This window comes from Leptosomus discolor, chromosome 6, assembly GCF_034619465.1.
Source record: "Leptosomus discolor isolate bLepDis1 chromosome 6, bLepDis1.hap2, whole genome shotgun sequence".
In the NCBI taxonomy this organism is placed as follows: domain Eukaryota; kingdom Metazoa; phylum Chordata; class Aves; order Leptosomiformes; family Leptosomidae; genus Leptosomus; species Leptosomus discolor.
The window spans coordinates 3,235,530-3,254,807 of NC_141396.1; the positions used below are offsets into that span (position 1 = coordinate 3,235,530).

General features: G+C 44.3%; 1 protein-coding gene across 1 annotated transcript in view; it reads right to left on the reverse strand.

Moving 5' to 3' along the window:
* Window positions 1-19,278, reverse strand: part of DOCK1 (dedicator of cytokinesis 1) — a 311,635-nt gene that overhangs the window by 206,376 nt on the left and 85,981 nt on the right. The window contains exons 26-27 of the mRNA XM_086466312.1: window positions 9,378-9,505; window positions 6,869-6,964 (exon numbers count right to left, since the gene is read on the reverse strand). Coding sequence (XP_086322438.1) covers window positions 6,869-6,964; window positions 9,378-9,505 — 224 coding nt within the window. The remainder of the gene's footprint in view (window positions 1-6,868; window positions 6,965-9,377; window positions 9,506-19,278) is intronic.

Sequence of the window (19,278 nt, forward strand, 5' to 3'; positions counted from 1 at the left end):
AAACTGTTTACACGACAGCCCACACGACACGCTTCAGAAACCCAAATATTTCCAAACAAGAAAACAGGGTTTTTTTTTCCCTAAACAGAGAGAAATCTCAAACATGGACGTAACAAGAAAAACACAACAGGACTCAGTATTATTTTAAAATAGTGTTAGTAATTAATGAACTCATCCTCATGCTAACAGGCCTAGTGTTTGGGGGTTTTTTTAAAGAAATTAAATCGAGCATCTGTCAGTGACAGATCAGTGACAAATCGTGAGCGTCACCGACTCAGCAGCTTTTCCCATGAGTGTTCTTGTGTGCAGGGACCCCGACCCACCTCCGAACTGTCCTTCTCTGCGGTTACTGACTCCAGCGGAGACCCCGTATTCCGTAACCATCTCCGACGACAGAGGAAAATTCACCGGTGAAACATTTAAGAGCTAAAAGTGAAAGTTCTCACGGCGTGTTCTGTACATGTCCAGGCTATTTTCTTAAGAAGTTGCAAATTTTTAATTTTTTACATTTTTTTAAAACTGGAAAAGCTAACATACATATAGTCTTGCTGACAACGACATACCGTGTTCTATCGTCCCACCCACTGTAATTTGTAATAAAATGTTTTTGCAAGTGTGATAAATGTATCATATCGTATTACATCTAGGATCACTCAGGCTCAGGTTAGACACTGAGAGGAAAACCTACTTCTTTAGAGCTTTTAGTTCAATGTGACTGACAAAGCTATTTTCACCCTCCTGTAGAAGACCTTATAAAGCGCAGGTCTGAGGTTATAACCAAGAAAATGCATCTTTACTTCCAGTGTGGCACATGGCGCAGCTTTGCTGAGTTCACCGACAGTACCACGCACTTTCATACACTACTCTGCTACCTGCACTTCTCCCATATCATGCTTAAAAATACTTTTTAGTCAATAAATAACTGCAGTGATTTTATATTACCTGCTATTTTCTGAGTCCGTATAATTTCCATGAAGCGACAGTTACATTCCTTGTTTTAGAACTATTAGGAAACACTATTCATGTGAGTATCACTTGTTTTCTTAAAGGGAAAAAAGTCACTGTAAAAAATAGTTTAAAAATCAGGATAAACTGAAAAAAAAAAAATAATCATGATTAAAACTGAAAAATCCTACCATCGGTACAAAGTGTTTGCTTTTTCTTGCCTAAGACGCAAAACCACCGCCTATGCCTTTAATTTCACTCGTATGTTTTAAAGGTTAATCACTTTTTCAGACTCAAATAGGTTCGTTTTTCACGAGCCCTTTCCAATCAAGTACGCTGTTGGACTACAGCACTCCTTCAGCCTCTGTGTACCACTCGGTATCACTGCTGGAATTTGTTAGCTGGATCGCCACTCAAACCGTCCCCGCCGCACCGGTGTTCGAGCAGAATGGAACCGACCGCCGGAAAATTTTTAGTATTATTTCAGCACCCATAAAATACAACTGTGGCTTATTAAAATAACTGGAGTTGTAGCGATTTGCTGTCCGTTTGTTTAGGTGAATGCGGTTTGTTCTGACAGCACGTTGTACAGCAGAAAAAAGCTCAGTATTGGTGATGGAACAAAGTAGCGACCGTCACTCAAATACTTCCATGAAATTAGTTTGCAATACGTAATAGCAAATGTTTTTGAAAGACAAGAAAACATGCAATTCAATAAAACAAAGTATAATTTTTTACATCGTAGAAGTCTGGTGAAGAAAATTCAGCTTTCTCGCAACATTTTGGAACCCATTAACCCTAAACTTGACAGATTTTGCAGCACAGAAAGATAATTTACATCTAGCTGCAACTCCTCAACAGCCCCAGAGCTCTCTGCCATGACCCTCAATAACTCCTATTTTACTTAGACTCGTATTTTACTGCCTTCCAGAAAGGCATCCTGCCTTGAAGATGCCAAGAGATGGAGAACCCACCGCTGCCTTTGACTGGTCGATTATTCCAGTGTTCACTTCCCACATCAGCGCCACGTCCTCGGCTCTGCTTCACACTTCTGACTCTCCAGGGCTGCCACCAGCTCCTCCTCTGTCCTTTGAGATGTCCTACAGAGATTCTCCTTCACTATCACCGAGGGGCACCTCTAAATCTTCTTTCCATTACCCTCAGATGGCTTTCACATCTCCCCCCACAAATCACTTTTTCTACTTTCTGACGGTTGCTCCAGCGTTTCTGTTTTGGTTTCACCACATCCTTGTTGTAAAGGGCAGAGGTGGGGGGAAAAAGCAACGTGGGCAACACTCCACTCACCGGCAAAGTCATAAAGCCCTCTCCTGCCCACTGCTTCCTAGTCACACAGCCCAGGCGAACAGAAAACGGCATTTTTCCCCCCATCGCTGCAGATGTTCACCCTGACTTTGTTCACCACAGACCACGACGGGATTTTCAGAGCCGCTGCTCTTAAGGACGGAGTCTGTTGGGAAACAGAGCCACCTCCTACACTCTCTGCGCTCACATCTATGAGCTAGGTTATTGGTTTTTCTGTATGAAAATGGAATTTGACGTGTTCCACCGTATAAAGGAACCAAGATTATCTGTTTCACAGACAATGATTATACAGTTGCACGAATCTGCCAACTGAAGAATCTTCCAAAAATTGCACATGTAGGGATCCAAAAACCCCATCTGGATGTCCTTGCTGAAATTAAAAGAGTTCAGCAATGAGCTCGTATTTCTTGGCTTTCTAAATGAAAAACACCCCAAGCTGCTGACCACAAGGAAGCAGGGAGTAGTCACGGTTCGTTTTGGACCTGCCATCGTGGCCAGTCCATTCTGACCTCCTGAAGGAGGCCAATATGCTGACTTGCATGGAACGCAACGTTCTTCAAAACTTACTAGGCAAGGAAAGACATGGTTTAAAAATATCCTCCAAAAAAGACTCAAGGGAATAGCTCAATTTACTTGTTTTTCAGGCAACGTTAGGAAAGATTTTGTGACCTTGTGATAGACGACTTCCCACTGCGCCTGGAGCAGGACGAAGCTCTAGGCAAAAGTAGCCGAAAGCCGCCAACTTCTGCGAGCAGCAACGAGCCCCAACCCCCAGTCTTGTTCTTAACCTTCTCTACAAAAACACACACAAAACCTTCTACTCAAGTCAGCAAAGGGATCGAGTAAAAATCACCGTGAGACTTCCAGAGGAAAAAGTAGCCAAAAATAATGAGTATTAAAAATGAGGGCAAGATCTTTTTCTTGCATATCAAAACCTCATTCAATACGGCACGCTGGAAACTAATGCCAATTTCCAAATACATAAATTCACTGCTTTCACTGAAATAACCTCTGTAAGCGGCCAGACTGTGCTTAATCTTAGTTAATACAGACACGGGGGGAAACTGAGGTTTGGGGTTTTTTTACAAGTTCTGGAAGCTAGAAGAAAGTGTGCAGTATCACAAACGTTAACTGAAATTCATCTTGCTACCAACTTCTACAAAAATTATGGTCAAATCAGATTTTGATCTATCACTTATGCTCTTGTTTTATTTATTGTCTAGTTTTTCTTCTTACAACTGGTCTATCTTATTTCAAGATCATTATCTTTTGAAGGTATATGATGAAAATCGCTTATGGTTTTTATCTAGAAACTCACACGTTTAAGGAAGCAAAGATTAAAAAAAGAGATGTGCAGAGTCAGAAGAGACTACTGGAGAATCTTTCCAGTCTCTTCAACGCTGTAGAAAAGGCACCTCCTGTAATTAAACACGGTTAACTGGGAATTTAAGGTTTAATAGACAGAAACTTTGAAGATACAGACTTAAAGACTACCAAAGACCAAAAAAAGGTTAAAAGGTCGTGCCCAATACCTCCCATGTGTAGACTGAGACATGGTGGGCATCAGCTAAGTGGTACCTAAATCCTTATTTCCTGGATTAAGGTGCAACGTTTGTCAATTCTACAGGGAAGCAACCACACTTTGCAGATTACTGTGCTGGTCCCGCCGCCGCTGCAGGCTGCGGCTGTCCCTCGCCTCGCCCTGAAGGTCAAGGGTTTGGTCAGGCAGGGACCACAACTCCTTCACCTTTCGTCAACGCTTTTCCAAAGGAAACTGCCCCGGTAAGGGTCGTTCAGCCTCAGACAGGCAGAATCCTACATCCCCGGGTTGTAACACTGAGAAGTGTCACACATTATTTGTGGTGTCTTTGACAGCCTCTCATTGCGTAGCCTCCTGAAACAGTAAATTCAGCGTCTTACGCTCCCGTTACATGAGCACATCCAGCAACCTCATCTCCTACTGGAGATTTTTGGTCACTCATGTAAAATGACGTTATGTTTATAAGCGTTCCGCTTCCGCCACCCTGTTCCGAGATAACTGCATTTTCACCGGACCGCTTAAGTTCTTTACAATCCTCTGCTGGTCACTTAGAGCTCCAGCCTCTCACAAACACCGGCTCTCGCTGATTTACCACACAGCCAAGACCAACATCAGCGTAAGTCACGCAAGCCTCAAACTCAGAAGGACAGACAAAGAATATTCTTGAAATATAAACCGAAACCGTTTCTACGGAACAACTGTCTTTAGTTGCTTACCCCGACAGATCCCAAAGGCGATGCATCCCAAATGCCACAGTGCTCCCACAGTGATTAGAACAGAGGTTTATAAGGAATGTGAAGTTAAACGATCATGACTGACGCGGCAAAAAGGATTATGATCCCATGTTTCTGCCTAACAGAAAGGAAGTCTTGTCTCTGATGAGAAGGACTGCGCCTTCCATTTGTCTGAGCTACTCAAAGCAGGATCCTCGGAGGAATGCTTCCAGACGAAGCTAACGGCTGATAAATCTTACTGGGTATATAGTTCACATCGACAGGAGTAAATGCCAATTTCTCAGTATTTTTGATCCGAGGTGGTTTTTGATATTTAAGGTGTATTATGCCACATGAGGGTTTGGATGAAGGTGACACAGCTAAGTATTCCTTCAAGGTGAAAACACGCCAGCTTTAGTACCTCAATATAGCCACCTCTATATACGAAACATTTACTTCATTTGAAAAAGTTATTGTTAATTGAACTCTGCCTCTGTAAGACCCTTTATTTCTAAATTCCCTTCCTTCTACTCATCCTTTATGGTTAATTCTCTAATATAAGTTCTCTAATATACACCTATACTCACACTGTCGAAAGAAAAGTTAATCCATAATTTCAACCCGATTCTGATCCAAGAAGAGTCGGGTTAGGCTTGCTAATGGCCATGTGCATTCCACTCTTCCTCCTTGGCTGATGCCGCAAAAATGAACCATTACTGGTTGATTACAGGAGGATCTTTCCTGCAACAGATGAAATTTTAAGACAGGAGGAAGTACTCCTAGAAAATCCCCAGTCCTATTAGTGCTCATTACGTAATTATAGCGTGCGGACAGAGGGATTTCAAGCTGTATTCATGACCACTGGATGTTTTTCATACAACTGCACTTCGTTAAAATATATACAGGAGAGGTTTTCACATATAATTCAATATATGCAAAAGGAGTAATTAACATTTTAAAATATCATCTAAATCACGTTCATCAAAACAGTAATTAATCCACATCCTAATCGTAACTGAAGAAGTTTCCTGTATGTACGTCTCACCAGACTACACCTTCTGCCCAACTCGGGGAAGAAGGAAAGTTCTGTACCCTTGTACAGAAAGATATCTTAACCTCTGTGCTGCACATTATCAATCATTTCTGTGGCAACACACGAAGTAACAGCCAACAAACTTTTCGTCTTCCTTTCAGTGCTACTGCATCCCAGCAGTACAATATTCTGTACCAATGATCTCTACTTAGAACCATTTCTTGCTCTAACGACGGATCTGGTGATCCGTTATCGCTTTCTTACGACAAAAACTATTACTGCACATCCAAGAGATAAAAGTGGAAGACAACACGTAAAACATTAGTGGATGATGGACTCCAGACAGAACTACAGCTGTGGTACGCTCGCTGACACGAGCACCGCAGTATGCCGAGTCGACGGGACAGCAGCAGATAAGATGTGCTGAGGACAGAGAGCCTCCTCCTAAAGTCAAATATCGCTGTGCGCCATTACAGAGAGAAATCAAGTTGGAAACGGACTCAGATACATACGACTAACACATAAACCATTTTAAGAAAGAAATCGGTGTATGGAACCAAACTGAACCAAATTAACGTAGGACAGGACAGCTACTCAGACAGACGAGAAATCTGGTCCCCTCTGACCGGTTTCCTATATATTAGCTGTCAGACACGGACACCTAAGGAAGAATATAAGGTAAAGGCAAACATACAGGGAGACTCCCAAAAACACACCAAGATCTGGCCCGATTTTAGCTGTCAATAGGCCTCTCTATTATTTTATTATTATTTAGACCATTATTTATGATAGAGTTGAAAAATTTAACCATCGGGCTTTAAAATCACAGCGCTACGGCACCAAAGTAGAACATGACAACTTGCAGCTACTGTATCAATCCTTCCTCTGGATTTTCAAAAAGTAGTAATTTGGGGCTCTATTCCACTCTTCAATCATTTATTTGAACACCTCGGTTATCTCAGTTGTACTCCGAAACGGCAAGTAAATGCTTATAGAGCCAAATGACTGCTGATGTAGCAACAAACATGCAAGCCTTTCACTTTCAGGTGGCTAATCACAAATCATACATCATCTCCGTTAACACAGACACCCAAGATCTGGCTGATCACCTGGCGGCCAGTGTTTTTTAAATATTTTTTCTCCCCCTGTGTAAACCACAGGACAACCACAAGCCCATGTTTTACAGCTTACTGAGCACAAAGACAGTTAGAGAAGGTTTTGATTGCTTTGGGTCACCTGGGATTTAAATCCTATTACAGTCAGGTTCAAAAAGATGTGACAGAGGTATTTAAGTTTACATCAAGAGACACTTACAATGAGCTCCGAATCACGTCCCATGGAAATGACTGTTCTGTTTACCGTCCTCAATAGCTTCTCCATGATTATCTGGACATGTCGCTGTGTTGGCCCCTAAGGAAAAAAGAATAAATTAGCGGTAACCAGATACCAATGGACACCACTGCAATGGAACGATTCGTGCTTGCCTTTAAATCCGCCCGTCTTGCGACAGTTACAGTAAACACCACGCACTGCTGTCGGTCAAACGCAGAAAATTAGTCTCCCATTTTAACACCATGCAAAGTCTACTTTATTAAGACATGTTACTGATAAATTAACATGTACTGTTACAATCATTTAAATGAAAAGCAGGTCCCTGGAAACGTATTAGCTAATAATTTTATTTTCCTAAGTCATTTTTCCAACGCCAAGTGCCCGCAGGCATTACCAAATCCGCGGGGCGATTCTGCAACTGCTCCATTAAAAGAAACAGATAAGCAAAGCACAACTTTGGTTGAGATATCGCAATTTCAGCCAATTGTTTCAAATTAATATTTCTGTACTAGAAGTAATCTGCCACTAGTTTCGAAAGAGTTGGAAACCAAATATTTCATGCAACCAACTTTTAAGAACAAGGGCAGAAACCTCATGCGGAGTGAGGGCTGCAGGGACTGAAGCCAAAAACACGCGACAAGGAGAAAGGCACAGATGAGCTTTGCTCCCATCTTGTACTTATAAACAGGCTTCTTCAGAGCTTTCAGCAGTCTGATGGAGAAGACCTCAAAAGGGGGCTGCGAGATGGAAAGGGGAAACGATTCCATAGCCAACATTTGCAAGCGTTTTCCCAGATAATTACCTAAATAAAGCAGCACCTTTGTGTTGCTGCCTGTGCATCAAACGAACGTTCTGATGAACCATTTTCTCTCTTGCCCTTGGATCCGTGTAATAACCCACACCTTATCATGGGATTATGCTTAATTACCAAAGGCAGGCTTGCTTATATGAAAAATGCATTTGCATATTTGAAGAACGATCCATCATCACAGCTACTGCCCCAATCCTGCTGCTGTCTTGGGGATAAACCTTACAATACGGGTACCAAGAGCATCTGCAGGGGAGAAGGCATCTACCCCAGCACGCTGCTCCTCCCCACCCTTCAGCGTTCTCTCCTGTGAGTTCTCTCCCAAGATGTTCCTCCTCGTTGCATTCCCGGCTGCTCCTGCCCCTTTTCAATTTTACTTTACATCCCTCCTCACTCGCAGCGTTTCCTTCCTTTCCCTGTTCCCTTCTCCACCCCCCTGCTCCACCGGCAAATGGGTATCTACGTTCTGCAGCCCCCCCTCCCGCCCCAGCACGGGGCAGCTCTTGGCTCTGCTCCTGCCACTCCCGCAGCCCCGCTCCAGCTGGGCTCAGCGCAGGAGATGGAGGAGCTGCGAGCGGGTTGCTACCAGGAGAGTAGGTAGGAGAGAAATGCAGCTGACAGAGAGTGACGGGAAGCAGGCAAGCTGTCAAAAACAAAATTCCTTTTTTTTTTTTTTTTTTTAAATAACCCACTCTAAAGCAGTCACACAGAACTACTTTTAAAAAGGCACAAAACCAGAACAAACCCAAAACCCCGCAGTCAAATAAGATGCTAGATACGATGTGAGTAGCTGACCCCTGAGGTTCTTTCCAACTAAATTAGCGGATGATTCTGCACAGGACGGAAGGCTCAGGCAGCAGCCTCATCAGCCCAAACGCCTTTAAGAAAGCATCAAATCACAGCACCTCTCCAGCAAACCACCAATATTTGCATGTTTGTGTGCAGTCAAGAGAGGACAAAAAAGGAACTATTATGCAAGCTGCACATCTGCATAGCAGCCCAGGGCACTGCACAGGTTCTCACACGCGACCGTCTCGTGCGTTGACATTCTGAGTGGGTAAGGCAAACACGCAAGTTATAACGTTCATGCAGAAGCCACCACTTCCCAGCTCAGGTTATCTCTTACCGAGGTGGAGAATTCTCCTCGCTGACTTTAAATGGCCCTGCAAAAAGCTAAACTGATTGCTGGGCCAACAAAAGTACAGGTTCATTTCTATACGTGTAGGTACACACACACACACGCTCCCCTTGCTTCAGGCCGGCCTAGCAGGCCAGCGGCAATACAGCTCGTTTCCCAAAATGCTCATGGGAAAAAAAACAAAACACAAACCAGACGTTTTCCACCTGGCGGAGGCTAGACAGCATGTAAGGAAAAGGCTGAACCCCTAAGAACACATATTTACTCACTATCTAACCAATGCCTGGAAAAATGTTATTGGGTAACAGCGCTGCATTGGACGTGCCTCAGAAACAGCAGGAAACATCCCGAGGTGCCACACAACACACCCCCATCACTGGATACCTAAAAAGAAGACTTAAAAGAGACTGGTTAGGGGGAAAAAAAAACGAAAGAAAAAAAAAAAGAAAAGAAAATCTAAGCCACGAGGAGTTACTTGCTTAATTCATTCTACTAAGACCCATTTCTCTTAAGGGCTAATCATCACAGAACCGTATGATACTAACCACATCCTTCTTGTAAAGCACTTCCAGGATGTTACTCAGCAACTGGCAGCAAGCCTCCAAATCTTCTTGTCTTTCCAAGTGATACTTCAGCTGATCTGTCATTGTTGGCAGCAAGATTTCCCTGCAGTCTGCACACAAAACGTAAGGTTACATACACAGCTTTAAATAACTTCACGGCACTGCCTGAACGGCCAATCTGCTTCAGTGCCTACATAAAATTTAAAAAGATCAGGAAAAAGAAGGTAACTTCCAGATTTCCAGTCACCTGCTTTTCAACCAAACCCATAAACCCCTGAAAAAGCAACAAGCAAGTGAAAATGAAGTCACGCGGTTCAGAACACTTGGACAAGCACTCCCCTCCCGCCCGCGCCACCACCAGCTCCAGTTCGGCGAAGGACTGGCGTGGTCTCGCTGGTGTTAGCTGCCTCTGCTGAACAACAGGCGCTACCCAGCGCCATCCCACAGCACCACGCAAAGCGTCACCTACGAGCTTCGAGCTTCACGCCCCCTCGAGCGGCTGAGCGTGGGCGAGGCGTACGGAGGTTCCCTTGCCTTGCCCGCACGGTTAGGGCCGCAGCAGAGCCTCACCGCGCAAACGTGACTCACTGAGAGGTACCACGCGACGCCGATCGACCTTCAGCTGCGCGACCTGGTCTTTTACAGCTCAGAAAACGCTGCTGAAATACTTCATGCTGGTATTCAGACGTAGCGTCGCCTGTGCACGGCAAGTACGGGACTTGCAGAGAGCGACAGGGAAGACGAGGAAAATGGACATGGAGCTAAATAATGGAGCTCAACATCCTGCCTCAAGTCAGGAACGTAAGGGAAATAAGGCAGGGGTTGATACTCCAAACCGACCAGCTGGTAACACTGGGGCACTGATCTAATGAGCCTAATTAACGTATAACCTGTAAATTGTCTCGCACAGGGGAGTGCAGGGACCGAGGGCTCACTCCTAACCCCGGACCACGCTCTTTTTCCTTGAGGAGAGACGGCACAGCCAGAGATACCTGCCTTCTGCGTGGCGGCAGCAGCTGTAACCCACCGCAGCACCAGACTAGACGCAGGCACACGTTACCTGCAGAAGCAGGAAAGAGTGAAGCTAAAACCCTTTAGCCTCCCCCACTCCCAGCCCCCAAATAAATCCATGCCCAAAGGAGGGAAACTGGTTATTCTTGTTCACCAGAGCCTGACTTACCCAAGAAGAAATAATGATGATTAAATTACACAGTGTATATATCATCAGCACAGCACTGAAACGTATTTTGGGGATGAGGGAAAGGAGAGCGGGAAGGGACAAGGAAGAATTAAGACCATTGTAGTATTTTCCACCTCCTCTAAATAATACTGTAGAACAGGAATAGGAGAAAGCAGTGAGACTTTTCCAGCTCATTTACCCTACTAGACACGAGTTCCCAAGTCCCTTCCCCTCCCAATCTGCCCAGCTACCTCACGTACATACGGAAGAAGGTGTAAGCTCTGCTTTGCCCTAAGGAAGATGTACTATGTCTCTGTTCTAAAAGAGCTGGATTACCAAGCTGGCAGCAGCTTTTTCTCAGAGAAGTCATACACATAAGACAGACAGAAAGCAGCACAGCGATGCATGCATATGCACGTGAACCAAGCATCCCGAAAAACAATAGTTACCATTAGGAAATTTCTATTTTCCTGACACACAGGCATACACTATCCCCATGTCGGTCACCCCAAAACGTTGCCTTTTACTACAAAATCTACCTGGCAGATGACCTCTGAGGACACAACTGAAGAATTCACTTTGTCAAACGCTACGCTGGCTGTTGGCCCGTGAGATCTCTAATTATACAGTACCTGGGAAAATATGGATGAAGCTCTTGACAGCCACACAAAAGACATAACACACTGACTTTTTTTTTTTTAGTGATATTACCCAAATTGCTTGGACTTGATGGCATATGGATGACTCACAAGAGGAGGCTTCATGGCAGACCTTAATGACCGTATCATTGCTTAGAGATTATTTTCACACAAAAGCTCAAGTCCCTAGAATACTCAGAAATGCTCATGAGCACTCAATTATGTCTTTATTTAAGAGGATTTTAAATAGTTCAGGACCAGTAAGCATCACCAGCCTGCTATCAAGAGTGTGAGTAACATATAGACCATAACAGAAGGCACAAGACTAAGAAATGAAAACTGGAGATTTATCCCAAGTAAGCGGGGATGACCCCATACTGCAATGAGAATGCACTTACTTAGGGTTCTACCTAACACTTCGCTGAGAAACCAAGAGATCAGCAGCTCCAACTAACGCTTTCAACACGAGGAAGCCTCCTCTTGGTAGCAGTAGCGGCTACTCAACAGCAGAAGCTCCTTCTGCAACCAAATATTCCCGTTCCTGACGCACATTTGGTCCCTGTCCTTTTGCAGCGGCACCCAGAAGCAGTCACAATCGGCAGGATGAGCAAACTGGCGCTGAGAAGCTACAGCAAATACCAGTAGCTCAAAGGATGACGAAGACCTGCATCACCAAAAAGATGGTGACCCCGGCCTTGGTTCATCAGAATTAAGTACCTTTATTAGCTTCATCAGTTGCTGAAGAGACACCCAGAGGCAGAACGTGCACTTCCACCCTTGGCCATTCCTGGTGATTCCCGTCAGCATGTAGGAGACGCCGCACGCCGGGTGCCGAGGTGTCGGTGCTGCAGAAGGTACCACGGTAACGGAGCACCCAACTGCGCCGCACGGGCCTCACCCAGGTGCCAACCCCAAAATCCCTCCATAGTGAAAACGGAGGCTCCGATGACAGTCTGCTGGTTACAAGCACGGGATGGAGAAGGCAGTATCACCAGTGCTAAATGATGCACTGCAGGTACCAGAAAAAGCCTGACAGCTAGGAGGCAAAAAAATGCAAAGGATGGAAAAATCAATACGTGCCTATGGTGGCGTGTTTTTGGCTTGTAGTGGAAAAACTGATACAGGCATTGGAAACTCAGTGCCAAGGTGAAAACTGCTCTCACTCGGTGTCAGTGATAAGGTACGGGCTCAAGATGACTTGCTTTTGCTACCAAAAAAGAGAAGGAAACACAATGGATGAGACAAAGATGGACTTCATACGGAAAGACTCTGCCCAAAGTCTGCCAGAAGCCTACAGCAAGACAGACAGCTGGAATCCTGCTCTCACAAACTGCACCATGGGGAAAAATAAAAGTCACTGACGTAAAAAAACAATCAAAAAACCCCCCACGCTATAATGCAGAATAGAGCGCGCTCCACCTCAACGAGAAGGAGCTTCTGCTGTTGAGTAGCTGCTACTGCTACCAAGAGGAGGCTTCCTCGTGTTGAAAGCGTGCAACAGCAGCTTCCTCATTCTGCCTTGTAACGGAGAATGAGAAATAACAGTGTCTAAGCACACCCAGGCTCTAGCAGTTCAAGAGAAACATTCTTCAGTCTCAAGTGACTCACGTAAGTACATGTCCACTAGGAAGGCACAAGTGGGCTCTCATTCAAACAAAGTCCTTTGAAGAGTTGGTTTCTTCAATACAGAATTTTTCTATTTAAGTGCTTCTTGGCCATTTAACCTCTCCCAGCTTTATAGCTCAAAAAGGAGAAAAAACATGGTGTGTTTGTTGAAATTTTTGCCTCAAGAAACAGACATTAGACAATGCAACGTATCTACATGGGGAAATACACCTAGCCACGACTTTTCATCACATCCCCCCATACTCATTTCCATTAGATAGCAGAGAATCGGATTACAAAAGATCCGAATCTAATAACAGAGAAACATCTTCACCATAAGCTCCCGTTACCTGTTTACAACTATATTATCCTTAATCTATACAGATATTAAAAGTTAAAGGAAGTGGTGATCTCTGCAAAAAAAAAATGGCCAAACAGAACTGACCTCACTGAAAGAGCTTATTTACCAGGATGATCATTACATGATCTAAAGCTATTTATACCAAAATGAAGCCTCCAAGCTGCCCTAATATGATAGAGAATGATTTATGTGCATTTAAAGTAAGAGCTAGCTGTCCCGTATTTCAAATGCATAACCTTAGATGAAAAACCCCCAGCATCCCCCCGAACAGAAGAAAGAAATTACGAGTGAAGATCCAGCCATCACATAAATGTTCTCCTGGTGCTGACCCGACACGTAGTTCATTTTACATTTGCTTTAAACTTCGGCCTCTGAACTGCTCCAGCCCTTGACCACTCCTATACCAAAATGTTTCCTTCCTTGCTCAAGTACTCAAGACTGCTCTGACGTGACAGCAATAACCAGACGGATGCAGGTCAGATTTCACCACTAATTTTCCATCTACATTTCAGCCCAACGATTGACCTGGCTCAGCTCAGGCTGTTTGCCCCAGAGGCGCTTTGTGACGGCAGCCTTGTGCCTCCGCACTTGTGAAACCTCAGTGTGTGTCGTCACCTCAGGTCTTGACTAACGTGGGAAGAAAAGAGCAGATTGAGGGAAAACCCCACAACTCAGCGGCGTAGCACGCGCCTTTCGCCAAACGCAGGGGAGAGAGAGAACCCTGATGCCCAGTTGCTAAGCGCTCCAGCAAAGACACACGAACGTGCCTTTGTAAAAGCCTGCGAGGTGAATCAATCTTTAATAACTTACAAAAGCCCCTAATTAGAGGTTTGAAAATGTGCACATCCCCGTTAAGCCCCACTAGCAGAGAACGGTCAAAGATCAATTTAATATCTGCAGGCAATGCAGAAGGTGAAAATTGCAGCTATGTCACCTTTGAGTTAGACTGTCTGGAGTCCACTCTAATCAATAGGGAAGGTATTCGAGTTGAATTTCTGAGAAAGGAAAAACTAATTGATTTGTCATACTGCCTCATTTGGAACTACACAACCTCTACAAAAGACTAAGTTCCCTTGGGTAGACTCGACAACGCTCCTCAGTTACCACCTTACAGGTTTCTCTGCCTTCCTCAGCATCCACTTGCGAACATCTGCTGTTTGGTTTGTAGCTGTTGCAGGTTATAAACATGGGAGGATAAAACAAAGCATCGAGGTGCGCTGGGTACTTGATAAAAAGATCCAAGTCCTTCCCCGCTTTTTCAAAACAAACAAACACGCAAGCCCATAACCAACAGCAACACAAAACCCAAACACCCGCGGCTCCAGAGAACTGTGAAAGCACCAACACTCTGAAATCTTTCTAAAGACTACTTGGCCCTCGAAATCCCGATGGAACTGTTATGCTAAGGAAGAAATACCGATACACAGCTCACTTTGAAGTGAGCAAAAAGGAATAAATATTGCCAATGGGAAAGATGAAAGCTATGCCTAAAATCAAAAGGGTACTTCATGATAGTCAGCATCTGGCAGGTAATAAAATCGTATTTACATACTGGATGATTTTTACATACTTTTCCTTTCTCTTGCAGTTTTTAAAGGCCTCCTGGCAGGGTATCAGACAAACTTGCCCAGCCCTGCTGCCCAGGCTCGAGCTCAGCCGGCAGCACCGCGCTGCTGGAGCGGGCTCGGGCGCTGCCCCGGCACCGCAGCTCCTTCGCTGCACGGTCGCTCCCAGTAAGCCCCATCCTGCAGAGCGAGGTCTTCGTCCCGTTGGTTTCTAATCACACACACACCACACAGCCCGGCTTCACTCTGAGCTGAAGCAGAACAGCTACTGAAATAGTTCCATCGTTTCGGGTTTTCCAGACGCCTCTATTAAGATACAAGAGGTAGAAGGCAACAAAATGCAAAGACAGGACCCACCAACACACGCACACACAAACAGCTATACATGTTTTTAAACAAATCTAGTACTATGGTAATATGTTCTCTGAGGAAATAAGATTTTAAGTGCATCCTTTGCTACAAACGATCACGAAAAACACTGGGTTGATCAACTGTACCTTGATTACTTAGAAGTACAGAAGAGGAAAGGTTAACCTCCATCAGCCTGCCTGTCACAAACACCTCCCAGCCCTGATGAATGGGCAACCTTGATAAATCTATAGTCTATAACATTAGTCTCCTGCTCAAAAGCCAGCTCTGAAGATAGCTCATGAGTGTGATGCACAATGATTACAGACAACAATAATTTGACATCTGTTCTCCGCTGCACAAGTCCAACCCACGATGATTAATGTCACAGGAATGTGCAGTGAGAATAAAATATTAATCTTTATAAAAGGATGCTCAGAAGGCATTATCAACTTACGAGCATCCAAGCAAAGACTTCAAATGAAACACTGACACAGGAACTACGCGGAAGCTAAACACACGCAATAAATTTTTGTCAATTTAAAACCATTTCATTTGGAGGGACACTGACGAATGCGTTTCCTTATTTTATGGTTCACTTCGTTAACGTGGCCAGAAAAATAAAAGCTAAGCTCAGTAACCTCGCTTCTGCTACACAGCACGGAGACAAATATCGTAATTTTAGTAATAATTAAACAATACGAACTCTTAGAAATGCTAAATGCTGTCTAGTCATATTGGCTAGGCTAACAATTTCCTATTGAAGGAGTCACTAGATTTCCTCAGTATTTAAGAAAACAGGAGCTACACAGCACACCTGGTAATTAGCTGGAAGTCATTTGTAAAACAAAGCAAGAGAGAACACAAGCAACTCTACGGGACAAAACAAATCACACAAATCACTATTTACACAAACCCAAAATTTCGACGTTCGGAAGGCTAAGACACTTCACTTACCCACCCACCATAAGCACTCACGCGTTTAGAACTGCAAACGTGCATGAGGCCGTTGCAGAACTGCTCCACACCGATTTCTGAACCCACACTTACATTTGGACGTACTCTTAGAGAAGACTTCCACACCACAGAACCGGTTCAGGTGCTAATCTGGAGAAACGCGTCCTGCGTTTTGGGGTTTGAGGTGGGGGGGGGTTGGCGGGGGAGGGGGCCACGAAAGGAAGCAGAGATGCAGGGTTGGGCTCTATCAGAAGGCTGCTGCTTTCCGCAGACAAAGATGATTTTGCGCGCACCGTAACAGATCTACGGAAATTACCGAGGTAGGGGTGAGAAGTGTTAAATTATTTACACATGCATTTACTTCTAGAGGGTCATCTATAGTTATTTTTACATAATTATTACATATTCATATTTACCTTATGTTTATAAATACATAAAATGCTATAAATGTATGCCATACCTGAGAACATGTTGATACACCTATGACCTCACCGAGCACGATGCTTACATGTTTGTCTAAACTAGCACATTTAAGGATCTATGCCAGCCTCAAAATCAAAAAAAAAACCCTTGCTGAATCAGGATGTTCATTACTGTCAATTTAAAATGCCTTGCTGCATGCAAAATGCTGCATCCCAGTTAGCGCAGATGAACCCTGGGGTGTACAAAGACCCAACAGGAGCGCCCAGGCCCTACCCAAAGGGCTTCTGCCCAGTAATTTTCTTCTCTACAATAACCAGGGAGCAAGACAAGAGCCGAAAGAACTCCTCCAAAGCACAGACTGCCAACCTCCCTGTTCACCACTATCCTTTATCCTGCTGGCGGCACGACCTGGGCCCTACACATACCCCAAAAATGGGATAAATCATCCACGGAGAGTACGGGAAAACACGGCAGTTTAGCTCTTGAGAAAACTCCTACAGGGCACGCTCGTAGATCATCGCCGCGATTCAGCCCTTGGAAACTGCCGTGCTCAGCCCCATGGGGAACTTCTGCAGAAGCCATGACCAAATGATCTTGTCCCTGACCTTCCAGGAAGCGTTCCCTCGCGTAAGAAAGGGAACAAAGACCAAACCGATGTATAACACGCGTCTACTGTGTCAACAGAAAAAGAGCACCCGAGCATCATCCCGTTAGGGACGATTTTCCATGCTCCAGAAAAAGAAGATGCAACCTTATGCTTTTCCAGAAGAAAATTCACAATTTATTTTGCCAAAGCCATAATAGATTATCGATGCAGACGTGGAAGGGATAAATGGCAGATCATCTAAGACGTGCAAAACAGGCCTTGAACTCGATGAATACAACCCCTGAAAACGGGCAGAAACAGCTGTCTATGTTAGCAGGGAATCACCAGGAAAATCTTCTTAGTGATATTTGAGTACTTGTTGTTTGAAGGACAGAAACTAGAAGCGTGAAGACCTGATACAGATTTAGTCTACACAGAGAGATGACTTCTACTTGTTGACCTCTGTAAATAACCACAAGCTTGGAAAAACAGGCTCCTTGAAGTCACCTAGCTGTCATTCTCCTGTCAAACATACATACAAATACACACATTCTGCTTTGGCTGACTAGCTACACACTGATTTTTCTTCTTCCCTTTGGTACTAGGGCTCAATTATGAGCCACCGTTAGGACAAAAGCACCAAAATCTAAGGAATGCACAGGGTTTTCCTGCCAGGGCTGAAGAAAGCTGACTAAAAATAAGTACAAGTTCTGCAAAGAAAAAAAGTTGCCTTGAATTTCAGAAGGAAACCTATAATAGATATAATCTGACAAAACCAGAAAAGAAGTGAACAAGTTTTAAAACTCTATTTTACATCCTTTTTTAAAGACGAACAAACCACACCACCAGAGTACATTCTCATCCACGGCCCCAAACTCTTCAGAGTTTATCAAGACCACTGAACCATCCAGCACTCAACATCATTCTTCAAACAAAACGCTTTAACAACATATTTCACACACCCACCGCTCTCACCCCAAAAATCCTTCAAGCTTCACAAATTCATGTATTTTGAATTTTAATTCCACCGGAGACGCACATAAATCTTCTCTGACCTCTCAAAGCACAGCATCAGAGCATTTTTCTCCAACAGAAATACACTGATGAAATGCTGTTTGATTTTCTGTACATTTTACAGCTTTCCATCAATTCCACAATCCTGTACTGCATATTGCTTTCAGAAAAGAAAATCTCATTTCTGCAGTATCACACAGGATTAGTTGGATACTTATATGAAAGTATTGCCTATCAGTTAAAAATTATTCGGTCAATGAGGAGGAGGAGAGGCAGCAAACTACGTTTTAGCAATACAAACTCAAACCGACCAAGCAAGGGAGGGGAAAAAAAAAAATATCTAAATTTAACAAAGGCTGTGGCTAGGGGTTTAATTTATTTTCAAGTGAATTTTAGTGTTTATGAAAGTTTCCCAGCACAACTGGTTCTCCAGACACAAGCTTTTCTAGAGAATTACCAGTGGCAAGAGCAGCTTTCAAGACAACGCTTCGTCTATCGGCACACAAAAGAGATACACACCTACGTGAGGTCACAGAGAACCACAGAGAAGGGAGGGCAGAGCCACATCACCGCCGCACCCACCTCCGCTCCAGCCCAGGAGGGGTGAAGGGAGCGTCCCGTGCAGCCAGCCCGCGCCTCACACGCCAGGCTGGGCAGCGCCGGCAGCGTGACCTGCCTTCCATCTCCACTGCCACTCGACTGAAGCACGTTAAGGCATTCTTAACAGCCAGTGGCATGGAAACTCCTGGTTAGGAGCCTCCTGGTAAGATCCAAACGCCATTACGTAGCACTGTTTTTGTCAACAAAACTGGTCTGAGTTCAGATTAATCGCCCAGCTATTAAAACAGATCGATCTGAATTTCTCAGGAGCTCACTAACGTTGGACTGTACCACTCGCTGCCACCCAAACGGCCGAGTTTGAGAGTAAGGTTTAAAAAAGAAAGCAGCCACAGTTTCTCCTTCCACCTCTGAAACTGTAACTGGTTGAATCAGCGAAGTCAAAGATTAATATAGTAAAGACACTATGCGCCCCCACAGCCTTCCTCAGTAGTGCTTTTTATAGTCATCATTTCTCGTTTCATCTGAGTTCTCTCAATTTCCTCCTAAGCAAGGCAGTCAGGTACAATACCTTCTATTACTGACTTCTGTCCCAAAGACCTCGCAACCTTAAAGCAGCCAGAAGAAGGAAAAACTACCACACGGACC